We start from the raw sequence: 20,269 nt of genomic DNA on the forward strand, positions 1-20,269 counted from the left end.
CATTTTAGTCCTAAGACTAAGACTAAAACTAAATCAAAATTTGCTGCCAAAATTAACACTGCCTGTAGTTCATTAATTCACAAATCTGTGTAAATAAATGACGTGGCTGTTCAGGCGGGGGTAATATGTTACATGTTACACCCTGAATACGGGTGTAACATGTAATATGTTATTAAAAGTGAACTTACCCTTCAAAGGAAGTTGAAAGATAAAAGACTTATGCCCTACACACAATCGCACATTCCAACAAAATCCAATGGATTTTTTCCGACGGATGTTGGCTCAAACTTGTCTTGCATACACACGGTCACACAAAGTTGGTTGGAAAGTCAGAACGTCAAGAGCGCGGTGACGTACAACATGTACGACGAGCCGAGAAAAATGAACTTCAATAGCCAGTGCTGCTCTTCTGCTTGATTCCGAGCATGTATGGCACTTTGTGTGTCGGAATTGTCTACACATGATCAGAATTTACGCGAACGGATTTTGTTGTCGGAAAATTTTAGAGCCAGCTCTCAAACTTTGTGTGTCGGAAATTCCGATGGAAAAAGTCCCATGGAGCTTACACACGGTCGGAATTTCCAACAACAAGCTCCGATCGCACATTTTCTGTCGGAAAGTCCGATCATGTGTACAGGGCATTACAGACTAAATCACCAGTTGAATATAAAGGAAAAAAGTATATAAAAAGAGAACAAATGCAGCCACTACATCTAAAAATGGGTAAGCTGCAATTTAATACATTTTTGTTTTTTCGGTTTAATGCTGTTTTAATTGTTTCAGCCTCAAGTAATGGCAGACATGTGCAATGCAGCTATAATACTGGAATCAGAACTGCAGGTACAAAGTAAACTAAAAAAATTCAATTTTAAAAGCCTGAAATCATTTTAAAGATAAAAATGGAGAAGGAATGAGCATGAGTGTACCTGGGCGGGTATGGTTGAAGCAAGGATAGCAAACCTGGTGGGAAGAGCACAAATCCTGAACTTAGCACCGAACCCCATCGAAGTCTATTGGAGGCAAATATTTTTTTCTGGACATTTTCAAGGCTACACATCTGTTATACAAAAAAAAAAGAGTATGGGGAACTGGGTACTGACATGGGGAACATATACCACTGCCAAAAAGGTTTTTAAATTTAAAACAGCTTTTAAAAGGGAAGAGTATCTTTTCATGTGACTTAAAAAGCAAAATTGAAAACACACAAAACCTTTAAATAGCATGCATTGGTTATGCCTTAAAGTGGTACATGTTGTTATAAAACAGCACAATGAAGACCTTTTAAAGGGAAATTGGATAAATGGTGAAGAGTTCCCCCTAATATTTTAACCAGATTCATATCCAGGCATGCAGCAAAAGAAGGGCGAAGAGTGTGTAACCCCCCATTCTCTACAATACCAAACATATGCCTTTCAACATTGGTGGGTTATCTTGCAAGAGGAGGAGGTTTTGCCGGCCACTCTTCCCCACCCTTGAAATGCACCTTGTCCAAATATTTGGATGTTGAGGGATAGGAAAAATAGTTTTGAAGCCCCCTTTATAATAAGGGGGCCACCAGATTTCCACCTCCATCCAGGGGAATGAGTACCCCATATTACATTAGTCAACGCTGTATCCTGGCCTAGGCCGACAAGGCCCAGGCCTAGGGCAGCACTTTGCAGAGGGGGAGTACAAAAAGAGTCCCCACCGGCTTGCGTTACACTGCTAGTGTAGCGCCAGTCTTTTGGGGCGGATTGGGCTGAGAGGCAAATTAGTCTAGTGCTCCCATAAAGCGACTGCACTACTTCCGGTATGGGGGCGGCCGGCATTCCGCAACTGGGGGGGGGGGCGCCGCTTCTAATTTTGACTGTCCTATCATCCTGGACCACAAACCTTCCTCACCGTGCTATATATTTTCTGCTGCACCATTGACACGGTTATATCTACTTATTCCTCTCCATAAAATTTTCAGAAATATGTGCTTAAAGTAGAACTATAGGCAATTAGCCCCTGTCAGTTTATTTTTTACCATCCCTGTCCCATTGCAGAGATTTCTCTTCTTTTCCTGCCCCATAGCTAAACAGGAATTGAGAGGAAATCTATGCAAATTAAGAGAATCCATTGCCCCCCCCCCCCCCCAGGCCCTCAGAACTAGTGTCCCCACTCGAAAATTTTAGAGCAGGTCAGGCCTAGGGCAGCACAAAACCTAAATACACTACTGACGTTAGCACCCCTTGTTCCCAGAAATAGTAAAATGTAAATAAATGCACCAATACTTTAAAAAAAGCCCTTAAAGTGGATGTAAATCCAATGTCATCCTTTCTAAACTACTGCCATAGGGGTTATATAGATTGTAAGCTCTTCTGAGCAGGGCCCTCTTAATCCTATTGTATTGTATTGTATTATATTATAACTGTATTGTCTCCCTTTTATATTGTAAAGCGCTGCGTAAACTGTTGGCGCTATATAAAACCTGAATAATAATAATAATAATAATAAGGATATACATGCCTCCTGCATGTATCTTTACCTGTCAAATGTCTCCCCTCTGTCTGTTATTAGACCCGAAAAACTGCAGATTCTGTGGGTGGTTCTGTTGTCTGGAGCTCGGTGGGTGGAGTCGTGATGTCAGTAGACTCCCCGCCCACCTCTACACTCCCCTTGTCAATATGCATTTTCTCCTGTGTATTTCTAACACTGAACTTCTGCTATGATCTCTAACATCCAGTGAAAAGACAGGAAAGTAACCGCATGACTTCAGAATGCCAAATCATGCTGAGGTGTGGAACAGCCAATCCTTGCAGAGCTGTTGAAGAAAGGAGTGGGGGAGGGAATTAAAAAATACTGCCTGTGTCTTAGGCTAGTGCACGAGATATGTAAATCACCTATCACTCACAGCAAGGGGGAGGGTTTGACAAAGTTTTTCGGTTTGTCAAGTTTTATCTCACTGAACAATAAAAGAGGATTGCTCAAAGCTGGATTAACTCTTTGTGGCAAGACTGGGCTCAAATGATAGGAAATTTTATACTCTACATTATGACATAAAAAAAAATAAAAAAAATTGGGTTTACATTCACTTTTACAGCAGTTACAAAACATACAATAAAACCCTCAAAGCACCCCCCGATATACATCCAGCATAAAACACATGTAAGTCCAGCATTATAAGTTCATTGTCAGTCATGGCGTCTAGCGTTATAAATCGTTGTCCATCATGAGGACCCAACAATGTTAACCCACCACATTCCTGTTGCTAAATGACAGATCACTAGCGCTGCTAGTCAACACAGGGCTGGAGATTCTAGGTGACATTATTGACCACATATGGTAGTGATTATAGTTAATCAATGACATTGCCCAGAATCACCAACTGTTTGTTTACATTTCAGAAGCCATGGATTCAGGAGGAAGATCTAGACATTTTAGGCTAGTTTGGGCAGTTTGGGACAAGTATCATTCTTAATGAGCACACAGACATAGTAGTTTTATTTATCAGTTTCCATTTATTTGATTTAAATATGATGTACAATGGTCCATATTTGTTTTATGAGAAAAAAAATTGTGAAGCTTGTGGAGCAATAATAAATAATTGCTGACACTGCATCTCACTCAATACTACTGTGATGATTAAGAGCAGAGTGTATATAGGCAATGATTTTATTGTGTTCATAGTATAGCAAGACTCATACAACTGGAACATGGTCAGTCTGAGTTTGTGCAATTTTATGTGTGTGTGGGTGTATGTGCGTGTGTGTAATTTGGTACACTGATAATCTTACCAGCTGTACTATCATCAAAAGTCCATTTGTTGTGCCACATGAAATTTAGAAAAATAAGTCAAATAAGTGGACTGAACTTTACTGATTTACCATCAAATATATCTTTAGAAATGTATTTTTATGAAACAATCAAAGTGGATGGTTGCCCACTCACATGTATTTTGCTGCTATCAGTGACATCAATGTGAAACCAGCATAGGACATAACAGAGAATGAGGACATCACAAACCTGGCCCAACCCGTTTTATGACAAGTTCAAGGAGATGGCCTAATGCTATCACATTATAATTATGCCAACCTGAATCCTATATTGCATTGTACATATTATAAAATGAACAAGCAGATCCAGGAACCTGCAGTTACAGACAGTCCAATGGGGGGGCGCTCTTGCGGCCTGCCAGGTTGCGTGCTCGGATAAGGGTCTGGTATGGATTGTTGGGGGGACCCCCACGCCATTTTTTTTGGTGCGGGGTTCCCCTTAAAATCCATACCAGACCTGAAGGGTCTGGTATGGATTTTGAGGGGGACCCCCATGCCTTTTGTTTTTTAAATATTGGCATGGGGTTCCCCTTAATATCCATACCAGACCCAAAGAGCCTGGTAATGGACTGTGGGGGAATTCCATGCCGTTTTTTTCAATGACTTTTATGTGTATTGCCGGGACCGACAATTCATTAATAGCAATTACTTTTAAATTACTTTTTTTCCTTTAGAAATGTCAATTTGCTCTTGGACTGTTCTAAACACGGGAAACATGTGGAACTTTACAGGCATACTATAGACACCACCCAAGTATGAAATTTAAAGGAATATTTCACTTTTATTGTTTCACTTTAAGCCTTATTAAAATCACTGCTCCCGAAAAAACGGCCATTTTTTAAAACTTTTTTTTTTTGCATTGATACATGTCCCCTGGGGCAGGACCCTGGTCCCCAAACACTTTTTATGACAATACCATACATATAAGCCTTTAAAATGATCACTTTTGATTTCTCCCATAGACTTTTAAAGAGTGTTCTACAACTTTCCAATTTCGAACACCCCAAATTGTTCGCTATTCAGCGAACAGGCGAACAGCCAATGTTCGAGTCGAACTCATGTTCGACCCGAACATAAAGCTCATCCCTATTCAGATATGGTTCTATTGTCTGGGAATGGTGTAGATCCCCTGACAGGTTCAACAAATTTCCCAGTTTCTTTGAATAAAACAGAAACACAAGCTTTTCAGATGATGCAAAATAAAAGAAGAGCCTCTGGGAAAACCTAAATTACTATGTGCAGCTTAAAAAATTGTTAAAAAAAGCAATTAGAAGTTGCAAAGAAAATGCAGAAACTTAACTGGAGAAAATTATAGAACAGAGATTAAATACAATTGTATATCTAAACAGGGGAAAACGTCTGCTAGCATTAATTCAAAGAATATCATCTTTATCTATTGAAAACATACTTAAACCGCTTGCCGACAAAAATACGTATACGTACGTTGCGGTTTGCAAGTGAAGCTATCAACCATAACCCTGGTATCTTTTTTTTTCAGCCGGTGGCTGGCTTTCTCATCAAAATGATCTAAGTGGCTCATTAGCCTTTGGATCATTTTATGAAGAAGTGGGGGGAGCAGAGAGACTGGTCACAGAGGCAGTGAGAGACTAGATAGTCTGTGATTGCCTCTATGCCCTTCGAGGACCAGAGCAACGTCATGAGGTCACTTCCAGTCCAGGATGGAAGTAAACAATTTTTTTTTTAAAGCAAAAGATCAAAAAAAAAATATTTTTGATCTTTTGCTTTTAAAAGGTAAAATGTTTCCATCCCTTGTATTAAGAATAAAAGTGATTGAAAAAAAAATTTTAAGGGACAGTGTAAAAAAATAAATAAATAAGAAAAAAAAAAAAATTAAAAGTGCCCCATTCCTCCTTGCTCATGCGCAGAAGCAAATGCATACCTAAATCGTGCATGCATATGTAAACGATGTTCACACCACACATGAGGTATCGCTGCAGAGGTATCTATTTACTCCGCGAAACAACATCTTTCATACTATGCAAAAAAATTGGGAGTGAATATGGTGGGTTTTTTTTTTTTCAATAAAATTTATTTTTTTTCAAAAAAATTGTGTTAGAAAAACCACTGCGCAAATACCGTGTCACATAAAACACTGCAACAATTGCCATTTTATTCCATAGGGTGTCTGCTAAATATAGCAGAAAATAAATATAATCTTTCGGGGCTATAAGTAATTTTCTAGCAAAAAAATTTAACTTGTAAACAAGAAGTGGCAGAAAAGGCTTGGTCTCCAAGTGGTTAAGTAAGGAGGTAAGCGGTTTTGTGTAGTCCTCATTAGATGTTTAACAGACTGAAATGCAGAAATAAGGAGTCATCTCCTTATGTGATTAACTGGCTTTCCCAACAGCAGCATCATGCATGGAAAACCCCATTCAGGTCAAAGTTCTCCAGTAATCTCTGAACTACTGTATAACCAACTGGGGGTTGAAAAACTCTTATTATAGACAACGTTTCCACGTTGACATGGTCAGGTAATATCAGAGGCCTATAGAGTCGCCACCCCCCCCCCCCCCCTTCCCCCAGCAAATAGAGCATTAAAAAATAAATTTATCAGATTGAAAGTTTCCCTGAGTGAGCTATTGCTGCTACAATCATCAAGACAACAGGGAAACCTGTAAATGTGTGTGTGTGCATGCTATTCCTTGTAAAAAGGGATTATCTTTTAAATGTGTCTTTTTTTTTTTTAACAGTTTCACATTGTTGTATTTTTATTGTGTATGTGTTGTATAAATTCAATAATACGTTAGACCATATTTTCCATAATCCATATTTTGTATGATCCAAATCTGTTGGATGACCTTAATCTCCCATCCACCAAGGACTGGCACTGAGCTCTACAGGAAAACCACTGCAGATGAAGTAATAGTCTATCAGCCGAGTACTGGCAAATAAGTTTAACATTAGCGCTCCAAGGACTAGTCTGTATAATGTGATGAGTATTTTTAGAAGTAGGCTGTGTAATTAAGATCTATTGTTTTCCTACTGAGACAGACAGGCCATAGACCACGGGTTGCAGGAAAGAAATTTGCATGATTCCCCTATCAACACGTGCAATGCTGACAGGGAAATCCCTCCTGCCGAACAAGACAGGGATTATTGCTAGTGGCTAGAGCAGCCGGCGGGCTGATTGATCGATCAACTTGGTATAATCAGCCTGCCCACACACGGTTCGAATCTCGGACGATTTCTGCTGAACCAGCCGAGAATCGAACCGTCCATGGGTGGCCTTAGACTTGGCCCAGTTACTTTGGTAGACCTATATTGACAATAGGACCACAATGGGTGAAATGTTAATTTTTTTTTAGGCCCATTTATATTTCTGTGTTGTGGTAACATGTGTTACTGTGGTGTAGTGGCAATAATTTTTTAAAGAGTCACATCTGATTTTTTATTGCATTAGGTTGTGTTGGCAGCCCATTCATCTCAATACGCCACCTTAATGCATTACATATTAGCACATGAAATTGCGTGCATTAACGCTCACGAGTTAACTCTGCAGATGAGACTAAATGTATTTTCAGACTGCACCTTGGCTGTTCAGGTATTTGAACAGATGCTCGAGCATTTACCTGTCCGAACATCACATATAATAGCGATATTTCTCCCCACCAAATGTAATGTAAATGGCCATTACTGTTTTTTTAATATGCTCTTGACTTCAATGAGGTTCAGATTTAGCACCGGAAACGTAGTCATGTTTGTCGAATCTGCCCCAAAATTAACCCAGGTATGTTCAGCTCATCACTAGTTAACACACTGCAGGGAAGCCCATTGGCCTCTGTTCTCCATCTCTTAAAACCAGCTTTTTTGGATACATGCAGGCACACAATACATCTATGTACATTGATGGTGCTGCTAGTTTCTGATCAATTACTGATAAAATGTATTACCTTTACATATACAGTCTAATAGTAGTCTTATTTAGGTGGTTGTAGTCTTTGAGACCTTTTAAAAAACTGTTTTGACTTCTGCTTATTCACTTTAGAATTTTAAATATTGGCAGCCTGGTGTATTGTTTAAGTGCCTCTTTATATGATAGTAAAACACTGTTATAGAGACCAGAATGAGCAACCTGGATATGAGGTAGACACTTGTGCTTAAGAGAATTAAGGGAGAAGTTTGGGGTTGTGAAGAAAACAAACCTCTATACTCACATCCATCTGCAGCATTGGTCTGATGCTGCAGCTGCCCCCCTCCATCTTTAAACCTGAGAACTGAGTGATCACTTGATTGCTGATCGCTCAGTTCTTGGTCTTCACTGAGCAGAGAGTGGTGACTGTCATTCACGGCTCTCTGCTCTGCTCCTCCAACAATATGGTCGGGATCTTTCCAGAGCCTGTAGCAACTCTGTGACATCAGCTGACAGCGGGCTGATGATGAGGCACAGGAGAGCACTAGTAAGTGCACTCCTGTGACCCAGAAGAGAAGTATGACCAAAAAAGCTTTGATCATACTTCTCTTTTAACCTTTACTAATTTGATGTTGTTTGACATAACAAAAGTCATGATATCACAGTGGTATGTTTGATGTTCATCAGAATACAGTGACAGACGTTACATAGGGTTTATAAGCTAACTCCACCCAAAACTAATAAGTCAGTTTACCATGGCTGTTGACAAGTTGTTGCTGGCATCCTTCATCTCTCGGAAACTTCACTGACTATATAACTCCACCAGAATCCCCAGCTATGCACAATAGTCTCCAGCATTACAAATCCAAATTATGGAGTCATGTTTCCTGATAGAAATTACAATTGTAATCCTACCTTCGATGTGTATTTTCTCTACATGATGATGAACTGAAGAAAACACCTCAAAATCAAACATGTGCCATGTTTAGAACTTTGAAGACTTCTTACTGTTTTTTGCTGCATCAGCTATTGCTATGGAATTCGTTTTATTGGCTTATTTTAAAGACAGCTGTAATTAGAGAACTTTGTACATCTAGTTACAAGATATAATAAAACACATTATTTATTAATATTCAACTGATAGTTGCTGCGTAATGCATGGCTTGATGAAGCTCTGATTACAAGAAATGAATAAAACAAATGTAAGTAAACCAAGACGTTTTATTCCTCCTGCGATTTTGTCAATTTTAACTCCTGCTTGGCACAAGATGTGTTCCAAGATGATGTTAATTTACATCTTGCCCGAGTTAAAAGCTGCATATATATAAATATACTCATACCAGGGATCCTTTCCATGTTAACTTCCATTAAACAATGATGATTTTTTTCTGTATGCAATGTGTGTTTGTTATAATATCTTGTTGCTAAAATGTCTCTACATCTCTTGTTTTCAGAATGAGTATGCAGAACAGAAAGATCAGAGTAAAATTAGAATTCATGATCTTCACCCTTGTTCCAGGTTCCATGATCTTTACCCTTGTTCCAAACTATTGAAGCCAAGGGATAAGCATGATAGCCAGTCAACTAGTAGAAACAAACTCCATTTCTTTCTTTTAGGACTGGTTTCTTTTCCAATTTTTTTTTGTTAATATAAAAAAAGCAATTATAAGGTTCACTTGATATGTTTTTTTAAATAAATTTAACCCTTTAGGTGTGCCCAACATGACCAGTGTAAAAACTGATCCTTATCTGTCTAGGAATCAGTCTCTCTACAAAAATAAATCTATACAACCTTGACAGCATTTTCAAAAAAAGAACAGATACACGGTCTTGTCTTTACTTAATGCTTTGGTAAAAAACAAAATGGAGCTGATTTTACTGAGTGGGCAACATTAAACTAATCCTGAAAATCCTAGCTGTGCTTGCAACTCTGGAAAAAAAATGAAGATTCTATTCATCAGTGGCAACAATGGTAAGTAAAATAAATGTATCTAAAGGAGACACTGTTAGGATACATGTATATCTTTTTAGTTCCTAAAATTCATATAAAATGTTCATAAAATGTATGTTTTTATATTTCGTTAGCTTACATCATACTATAAAATGTGAAATTATGAAAACTAACCCTGAGCATGGTGATCCTTTATCTCTGAAGAAGCTATGGCGTTGATTTACTAAAACTGCAGCGTGCAAAATCTGGTGCAGCTGTGCATGGTAGCCAATCAGCTTCTAAATCAGCTTATTCAGTTAGGCTTTGCCAAATAACTTGGAAGCTGATTGGATTCTTTACACCAGATTTTGCACTCTCCAGTTTTAGTAAGTCAACCCCAATGTTTCATCAGGTAATGGGGGAATCAAAAAGCTTTACCTGCAGAGTGACAAGATTCCTGTTCTGTTAAAACACTTACACATTGCATAACGTTCCCTTATAGCATAGTAGAATGCATGTTTGGAGAGGAGGGTCATATTAAAACTTGTTTTACGTTTTGTACTTAAGTCTTCTATTTATTGCATGTCTCCAATATAAATACATACAGAAGTTAATAATAACAACAATAGTAATAATTAATAATAAGTATTCTATTATCACATTAAAAGCAGAAACACCCACTCCTTCTGTATGGTGAACACAGGTGTGGTCTTTTTTTTTTACAGCATTCATATGCATAAAGATCCTCAAATTATATGCATTGGCAGGAATCATGTTTTGAAAAACAGAAGCAGAATTTTCTGAAAGCCAACCACAATGAATGAATGTTGTATCTATTATTTGGGCACCTCTTGCATTGTAAGCTTGTACTGGTAGGGTCCTATTCTTTTCTGTACCTGTTTTCTCTGGAGACTGTAAAACTAGGTATATATGATTAGTTTGGTATTCTGACAGTGGGACTCCTTAGCTGTCAGAATACATTTATCATCGGCGACAACTGCCAATTGATGAAAGTTTTCCAGCGTGGTCATTTGACAGATCGAAAAGGTAGGGCCATGCACAAATTGAAATTCAGCCAGTCCCCGCTGAACCAGCCGAATTTTGATCCATATGTACCCACCTTAAAGCGGACCTTCAGTCATTTTTTCAACTTTCCATCTATTAACCAGTTCCCGACCGGCTCCTGTAGATATACGTCAGCAGAATGGCATGGCTGCGCAAAGTAACGTACCTGTACGTTACTTTTAATTTGCCGCCGCCGGCGCGTGCGCCTGCCGCGATCTCCGTGAGTCGGGTCGCGGGTCCCACAGACTCGATGACCGCGGACATACCCGCGATCGCCTCACGGAGAGGACGAACGGGGAGATGCCGCTGTAAACAGAATCTCCCCGTTCTGCCTAGTGACAGTGTCACTGGATCTCTGCTCCCTGTCATCGGAGCAGAGATCAGTGACGTCACATACACAGCCCATCCCCCCTACAGTTAGAATCACTCCCCTAGGACATACTTAACCCCTCCCCGCCCCCTAGCGGTTAACCCCTTCACTGCCAGTGTCATTTACACAGGAATCAGTGCATTTTTATAGCACTGATTGCTGTATAAATGACAATGGTCCCAAAAATGTGTCAAAAATGTCCGACATGTCCGCCATAACGTCGCAGTCACAATAAAAATCGCTGATTGCCACCATTACTAGTAAAAAAAAAATTATTAAAATAAATGCCATAAAACTATCCTCTATTTTGTAAACGCTATAATCAATCAATCAATAAACGCTTATTGCGATTTTTTTTTTTTCCACCAAAAATATGTAGAAGAATACGTATCGGCCTAAACTGAGGAAAAAAATGTTTTTTTATATATTTTTTGGGGATATTTATTATAGCAAATAGTAAAAAATAGTGCGTTTTTTTTCAAAATTGCCGCTCTTAATTTGTTTATAGCGCAAAAAATAAAAATCGCAGAGGTGATCAAATACCACCACCACGTCGCACGCCCGCGCAATTGTCAGTTAAAGTGACGCAGTGCCGAAACCCAAAAAGTGCTCTGGTCATGAAGGGGGTAAATTCTTCCGGGGCTGAAGCGGTTAAATCCTCTGCCCTTGTTGTTTTAACTTTGGATAGTAAAGCATTTTTTTTCTGCCAGTAAATACCTTATACAACCCACTTCCTATTTCTTGTCTGGTAAAAAGCCTAGGCGTATGACATAATGCACAGCTCTCTGTCTCACTCTCGTGCGAGTTTGCCAAGAAGGGAGGGGGGTTGAGTCATACGAGGGCCAATCAGAGCTGCAGGGCTGCAGAGCTGGAGGTGTGCCTCTGTGTGTCTGTGTAAATCCAGGTAGTGAACAGGCAGCAGCTTCAGCTGCCCACAGGTAAAATGGCTGCAGCCAGACTCAGTGGAGGAAGATTTCTGCAGCATATTTGGCAAGTACACAATCACAGTATATATAAAATAACATACAAAGTGGTTGGAGGGAAGCTTCAGAATGGCAAATTATGTTAGCAGACTGCAGTTCCTCTTTAACTTGCATCCTTTCATTATTTCAGGCACAGCACATTCTAAATAAAGGATGATAATAATAATATGAGGGATGATATATGGATCTAAGAGCTATTACCCCAAACACTGCTAAGGAATGAAGAGGTTTTCATTGAAAATACTAAATTTATCTTTTTTCAGACTTGTTACATGAAAAAGTGGCGAGGCATTGTAGCTGCCAAGAATGGAGAAAATTCCTTCCTTTTTCAGGAAATCAGTGTTTGAAGCCGAAAAAAGAAACGAAAATGAACCAAATTAATATAATTTAAACCAGGTTTACAAAAATGGTAAGAAACATCCCCAATTTAATAGCAAAAATTATGGAAAAGTAGAACTTTAAGGTATCAACAAACATATATATTTATTCACATATCTAATTTAAGAACTGCATGTTGGTTTAAAAATTCTATTGTCTTCACATCTCAGCATCATGTCAATATCTCAATGTATTTCCTTGATTATATATTTTCTTCTTCAGGAGATAAATAGGAAGTTATAGATCTACAAAAGCATAAGAATTTTATCAGAAAACTGCACACATAAGGCTAGAGTTTATACTGTACAACTAGTTAATATCCATCATACGAGGTCTACACCTATAATTTACAATGGCTCACTTCATGACAGTTATACTATAGTTCTTTATTTATAGATCTGTTGTACCACTTTGTTATTGCTATTAATAAATAGTGAGAGAGATATCGATGTTACATCTTTGGACTTTTATGTCTGTATATATAAAATATGAGGGCTTTGTATGGTCTACCTTATACATGGATGTAACATACAATATATTTATATAGGTTATCGGGATTGACCCCCCCCCAGATACTCTTATGCTCCCTGCACCCACCCTTACCCCCACATATGGGATGAAAATGGACTGGATGCCTAGGTGGTGGAGTGTATGTATCAAATTGTAAGTTTAGACATTATTAACTAATTGTGCATACTATTGTCTAATGTTTTCTGAATATACCATTAAGAATTTGTAGATCTATTAACTCCCAAAGAAATAGATGTATAATCTGAGAGACTGGATCAGGATGGTCTCACCCCTCTGCAGATATCAGCTTGGAGATGTGAGGGTAATTGGATTTTCAGTCCAATAAGTAGTTATTAGATATATAAGCCATGTAGGGGGTTTTGGGTCCCTAGGAAGTCAATATGTTTATAGAGTTTTTGAATAATAAAAAAAGATTTTTGTGTAATGGCACTAAATTTTATTTAGTCTGTTTTTATGGAATATAACAATGAAACACTTGTTTGTATGTACAGTATATTAAAGTCCAATTTCTCTATATATGTTTTCATATTAGTATCATTTGTCACAGCAATGGGTGAGTTAATGGAAAATGTGCTGGCTAGCAGGCAGGGTGTTTGGAAGCTGTAAAAAATGGGATGGACATGGAGAAGTACCTATGTCTCCTCCCTTCATACAAAGTAAGGAGAATCAGTGTGGGAGAGACAGTAGCAGACAGACACCTGTTCTTGTGAAGTGAAGGACTCTATTTTAGCATGATGTCCTGATAAGGAAGCAAGAGAACTACAAGGAAAAAATGGGCAAACAAATTCTGTGGATTTATGTTATCTGCTGTATCTTGGCTGCGGTTGGTAAGGAAAATTTATCACATTTATCTTCGTTTGAGTTTTTTTATGACAAAATTACTAATTAAATGGTAAATTATAATAGTAAACATTTTAATAATGTCATACGCTTGTAATTATACTATATCTTTATAGAAGTGTTATTTTTTCAGTCACTCAATTAAAAAATAAAAAAGTCTAAAATAGTTTTGGATAGAGCATGGAAGAGTAAGAGCCTCTGTCAGGTTTTGCTTGCTGTCTGTTCCCTCTAGGTTCACCTACATATTTTCTTTTTGGTGACCAGCATTCCCTGAACAGAAGGTAGGAGAAAACTCCCCAACTGGAACACAGTCAGCAATAAAAAACCTTGGCTTTGTCACAATCAAAGAGTAAGATCACCTGGGACTGTAGCTCAAGGTCTAGCGGCCAATGCAACAACTAACCAGGTGTACCCAGGTACAGGTCGTCACAGATGCGGGAACAGTGGGACCGGACGCAACGGTGGTGTAGCAGATCTAAGGGGCCAGGATCTAAGGGGCCACCCAGGCTTCTCCAGAGCCACTGGTGGTGTGGATGTTGTGCTGTGTGGCAGCCCCCATGTTGCAGCTCTCTAGCACACCCGTACAGGCACAGTGCAGCCAAATAGCGCACTGGAAGGATACACACAGAAGCCCAAGCAGAGAAAGACACACACATTAACAGGGAATAAAGGAAACCACAGTCAAAAACCAAAGGGAGTAAACTGCAAAGCCAGAGGGAAACACTGAAACAAAGACTGGATCAAACAACACACAGAACAGCACAACAAACGAAAGAGGAATAGGAGGGTCCGGCATCAGCGTGGAGACACATTGCTCAAAAATGAAGCCACAGGTGCACAGGTCTAATAACCCTTTCATGACTAAGCCTATTTTTGAAATTTGGTGTTTACAAGTTAAAATCCGTATTTTTTGCTAGAAAATTACTTAGAACCCCCAAACATTATATATATTTTTTTAGAAGAGAGTCTAAAGAATAAAATGGCGATTGTTGCAATATTTTTTATCACACGGTATTTGTGCAGCGGTGTTTTAAACGCAAATTTTTGGAAAAGTGACACTTTCATGAATTTTAAAAAATCCAAACAGTAAAGTTACCCCAATTTTTTTGTATAATGTGAAAGATGATGTTACGCCGAGTAAATAGATACCAAACATGTCACCCTTTATAATTGCACGCACTCGTGGAATGGCGACGAACTACGGTACCTATGAATTTCCATAGGCGACGCTTTAAAATTTTTTTACGGTTACCAGGTTTGAGCTACAGAGGAGGTCTAGGGCTAGAATTATTGCTCTCGCTCTGACGATCGCGGCGATACCTCACATGTGTGGTTTGAACACCGTTTACATATGCGGGCGCGACTTCCGTATGCGTTTTCTTCGCTGTGCGAGCTCGTGGGGACGGGGGCGCTTTAAAATTTTTTTTTTTAATTTATTTTATTTATTTTTGTACTTTTATAAATTGTGTTTAAAAATTTTTTTTTTTTTTTACTTTTATTGCTGTCACAAGCAATGTAAACATCCCTTGTGACAGGTACTCTTTATGGAGGGATGGGGGGTCTAAAAGACCCCCCATCCCTCATTTACACTTCAAAGTATTCAGATCGCCGAAAACGGCGATTCTGAATACTGTGTACTTTTTTAAATTCGGCGCCATTGGCAGCCGAGTAAACGGGAAGTGACGTCATGACGTCGCTTCCGCGTTTACAATTAGAAGGCTGGAACGAAGCCGCTCACAGCTTCGTTCCAGCCTGCCCCCAGCCGCCGGAGATTCCCGAATGGACACCGGGCCTCCCAATCGCACGGGAGGCCCGGTAACAGCGGCGGGAGGCGGCGGGAGGGGGGGGATGTCCCCTCCCGCTCCTCCGGTATAACAGCCGAGCGGCTTTTAGCCGCATCGGTTGTTATATTCGGGTAGCCGATCGCCCGCTGAAAACAACGGTACCGGGATGATGCCTGCAGCTGCGGGCATCATCCCGGTATAACCCCGGAAAGCCGAGGACGCATATGTGCGTTCGGTCGGCGGGAAGGGGATAATACCAAGGTTCAGGACAGATTGGCCAGAACCTGAGCAGCTCGAACCACACGTTCTGCACAGAAGCAGTCTACCTTGTGGAAACCTCTTTGTACCTGTGAGAAGTGGCAGATGGTGCTGCTCCCCAGACACGAAGGGCTTGCTGCGAGGTAGACTGCTCTTGTGCAGAACACCAAGGAATAGCGGGCTTTCTGACAGCTGTCATGATCTTATCTCCCTGATGCCAGCTAGAGGGATAGGACGGGCTCACACATTGATAGCCTTGCAGTTTCTTCATCCATAACACTGCGGACAACCCTGTGGTGTTTTTCATCTGCCATCTATACTGATTACCAATATTTTAACATGTAAATGTACTATTTGTTTTTATGGATTAAATTACTTTTTCATTCTAATGAGGATCCCGTGCTGCCATTTCTTTGTTGTTTGAGCTCCATTAATTTATTGGGATCCTTTTGTAAAGTTTTTATATCATGTTGTAAAATTATTGTGTCGTCAGCAAACACGGAGATTAAGCTATTTATACCAACCTCTATATCTGGGGCCTCCAAACTGTGGCCCCAAGGCCAGATGACCCTTTCTTTGAAAAGTTTGGAGACCTCTGCTCTATATAATTTATAAATAAATTAAACAAAATTGGTCAAAGGACAGAGCCTTGGGGTACCCCACCTACCACTCCAGACCATTCTGAGTACACATTATTTATCCCCACCCTTTGGACGTTCCCCTGTAGCCAGTTTTCTATCCAAAAACAAATCCTATGGTCTATGCCCACAGACCTCAGTTTGTAAATTAAGCATTCCTGGGGGACTGTATCAAATGCTTTTGCAAAATCCAGTTACACCACATCCACAGACCTACCTCTATCTAGATGGCAGCTCACTTCCTCGTAGAAGGTTAATAGATTGGTTTGGCAAGAATGACACTTCGTAAACCCAAGCTGATTTCTACTAATGATACTGTTTTCATCAGCAAATTCATGGATATGGTCCCTTATCATTTTGGAGTGTAATTTCACATATGCCCATGGCATGTTTGAGCAATATATCATTTAGTGACAACCTTGTGCAAAAAAAAAAATTGTCTTTTTCCCGCAACTTGTGTCACAATATAAAATATTCCATGGACTCGACATGCCTCTCAGCAAATAGCTTGGGGTGTCTACTTTCCAAAATGGGGTCATTGGGGGGGGGGGGGGGTTTGAACTGTCCTGGCATTTTATGCACAACATTTTTTTAAACTTTTTGTTTACATGAAAAAAATAATTTTTTTTGCAAGAAAATTACTTTGAACCCCCAAACATTATATATTTTTTTAAAGCAAAGGCCCACAGATTAAAATGGTGGGTGTTTCATTTTTTTTTCACATTTATTTGCGCAGCGATTTTTCAAACGCATTTTTTGGGGAAAAAACACACTTTTTTAATTTTAATGCACTAAAACATATTATATTACCCAAATGTTTGATGAAATAAAAAAGATGATCTTGGGCCGAGTACATGGATAGCAAACACGACATGCTTTAAAATTGCACACAAACGTGCAGTGGCGACAAACTACATACATTTTTAAAAGCCTTTAAAAGCCTTTACAGGTTACCACTTTAGATTTACAGAGGAGGTCTACTGCTAAAATTACTGCCCTCGATCTGACCTTCGCGGTGATACCTCACATGCATGGTGCAATTGCTGTTTACATTTGACTCCAGACCGACGCCTGCGTTCGCCTTTGCGTGAGAGAGGGGGGGACAGGGGTGCTTTTTTTTTTCTCCCTTTTTTTTTTTGCTTGTTTATCTTATTTTTAAACTGTTTGTTTCATTTTTTTTATCATTTTTATTGTTATATCAGAAAATGTAAATATCCCCTATGATAGCAATAGGTAGTGACAGGTACTCTTTTTTGAAAAAATTGGGGTCTATTAGACCCTAGATCTCTCCTCTGCACTCAAAGCATCTGACCACACCAAGATCGATGTGATAAAATGCTTTCCCAATTTCCCAATGGCGCTGTTTTACATCCGGCAAAATCTAAGTCATGAAATGCTTGTAGCTTCCGGTTTCTTAGGCCATAGAGATGATTGGAGCCATTCTGGTCTCTGATCAGCTCTATGGTCAGCTGGCCGAATCACCGGCTGCATTCTTAGGTTCACTGTTGGGACAGGAGAGCCAGAGAAAAACAGGGAAGACGGTGGGGGGGGGGACATTCCATCCCACTGCTTGTAAAAGCAGTCTAGAGGCTAATTAGCTGCTAGGATTGCTTTTACATGAAAGCTGACCGCTGGCTGAAAAGAATGATACCAAGATAATACCTAAACCTGCAAGCATCATTCTGGTATAGCCACTCAAAGTCCAGCAACATACCAGTACGTTGCTGGTCCTTGTTGGGCATATATTATAACCTTTTCTTTTTCATGCAGCCTATGGGCTGAACGAAAAAAGAGATTGATCAGTGGGTATGCCCACCATTAGAATACCTCCCTTCATCCACCCACTTCTAATGATGGGCATACATGCACTGTTTATATATGCTGAAGCATGGGGGCAACCGCCCCAAAAGTTAGGAGCAAATCGCTCCTCCGCCCCTGCTGCCCTCATGCTTCGGCATATATGTTCTTTTTTTTAACTGTGGTGGTGAAATCACCTCCGACAGTGCTGGAGTCAGGGCTTTATGTATCGTGGGAGCAAATGTTGTTGCTGTCAAACAAAAAAATGGTTAACAATAAAACACAGTAAAGAGTAAAGTATAAAAAATTGCATATACTGAAAAGCAAACATGATAAAACATAATAACAATAAAACATTGCAGAATAGAATACAGTAAAAAAGAGCAGAACAAGAGAGAGAGAATAGAGAGAGAGAGAACAATAAAATGACAACTATTTTTTTTTTAATTATATATATTTTTTTGTGTTTTTTTTTTTTATTTTTTTACTTTTTTTTTTTTTACACTTTTTTTTGTAACTGTAACTTTTGTAACTGTAACCGGTTCCAGGTGCGGGTCACTCAAAATGCGATGGCATCTTGGGAGACCCTGTGAAAGTGTGCCTAGTCTGTGCAATGCTGTACCCTACACTAATACTCAAACTAGTGTATGGTAGCGTTCAAAACATTCACCAATGCAAAGACCAAAATTGTCAGGACAGGAGGGACAATAATAGCGGGTGTCACGCCTATATCCGCGCTTGCTGCAGACACAACATCTTTTTTGGGGGGCTCCTTGGGTAGGGGTACTAGGGAGGACATAAGGAAAATGCCTCTCATGCAGCCGGCTTACTGCATTTGGTTGGGGAAGGTGAGGTGGAGCATCGTCTGGAAACAGAAGGGCTCTGATGATCTTTTCCTGGAATTTAAGCTCAGCAAAGCCAATTGAAATAAATAAACAGACACTTTCTTGTACCAGCTTCTGGCCTTACGGGCAACTAGGTACGGCGCCAACAACTGGTCGTTGAGGTCCACCCCTCCCATATTGAGGTTATATTCTTGGATACAGAGGGGTTTCTCCACAACACCAGTCGCCGTAGTAATTTGGACCATCATGTCTGCATGAAGGGAGGTAAGAACGAAAACATTGTTATTATCCTCCACTTCATAGCGAGCAAATTATTACACTGCAAGCAGGCTCTCTCCCCCAGCCTAAGATGGGAATCTACAAGCCGCGGGGGAAAGCCCCGGTGATTAGATCACACTGTGCCACATGTTCCAATCTGATTATCAAACAAGGGACTAAAAAGTGGCAAACTCGTGTAATAATTGTCCACGTACAAGTGGTACCCCTTTCCGAATAAGGGTGACACCAAGTCCCACACAATCTTGCCAGCGCTTCCTGTGTAGTCAGGGCAGTTTCTCAGCTCTATGTGACTATCTTTGCCCTCGTAAACCATAAAACTACATGTATAGCCTGTGGCCCTGTCACAGAGCTTGTACATCTTGACCCCTTATCTGGCACGCTTGCTGGGACTGTTTGAATGACAAGCGGCCAGAAAACTTAATCAGAGACTCATCAACGCAGACAACTTGATGGGGAGTAAACAAGTCTGCAAAACATTGGATGAAGTGGTTTACGAGGGACCGATTTTTGTAGAGCCGATCGTATCCAGGGTCTCCACGAAGACGACAGAGTTCATTGTTGTTAAAATGCATAAGCAGCAAGATCTGCTCGTATCGTGCCCTGGTCATGGAGGCAGAGAACAAGAAAATATGGTGAATTGGGTCAGTGGACCAATATGACTGCAACTCACTCTTTTTAGTTATGCCCATGTTGAGGGATAGGCCCAGAAAGAGCTTAAATTCGGAAACCGTAATTGGTCTCCAATCTCTGGCAAGGGAGGACTGGGGATTAGCGGCAATGTATTGACCAGCATACAAATTGCTTTGGTCCACAATAGATCTATAGAGATCTTCGGTGAAAAACAGCAAATAAAAATCAAGTGACGTAAAATCAGCTGTTTCCACCTGATGCGGGGTTGGCCCG

The 20,269-nt window shown here is 39.9% G+C and overlaps 1 protein-coding gene across 1 annotated transcript in view; it reads left to right on the forward strand.

Moving 5' to 3' along the window:
* The first annotated feature begins 13,591 nt into the window (after positions 1-13,591).
* Positions 13,592-20,269, forward strand: part of MUC4 (mucin 4, cell surface associated) — a 245,720-nt gene continuing 239,042 nt past the window's right edge. Inside the window, exon 1 of the mRNA XM_073626452.1 lies at positions 13,592-13,752. Coding sequence (XP_073482553.1) covers positions 13,698-13,752 — 55 coding nt within the window. The 5' untranslated portion in view covers positions 13,592-13,697. The remainder of the gene's footprint in view (positions 13,753-20,269) is intronic.

Source organism: Aquarana catesbeiana, linkage group LG04 (assembly GCF_042186555.1).
Source record: "Aquarana catesbeiana isolate 2022-GZ linkage group LG04, ASM4218655v1, whole genome shotgun sequence".
Taxonomy (NCBI): domain Eukaryota; kingdom Metazoa; phylum Chordata; class Amphibia; order Anura; family Ranidae; genus Aquarana; species Aquarana catesbeiana.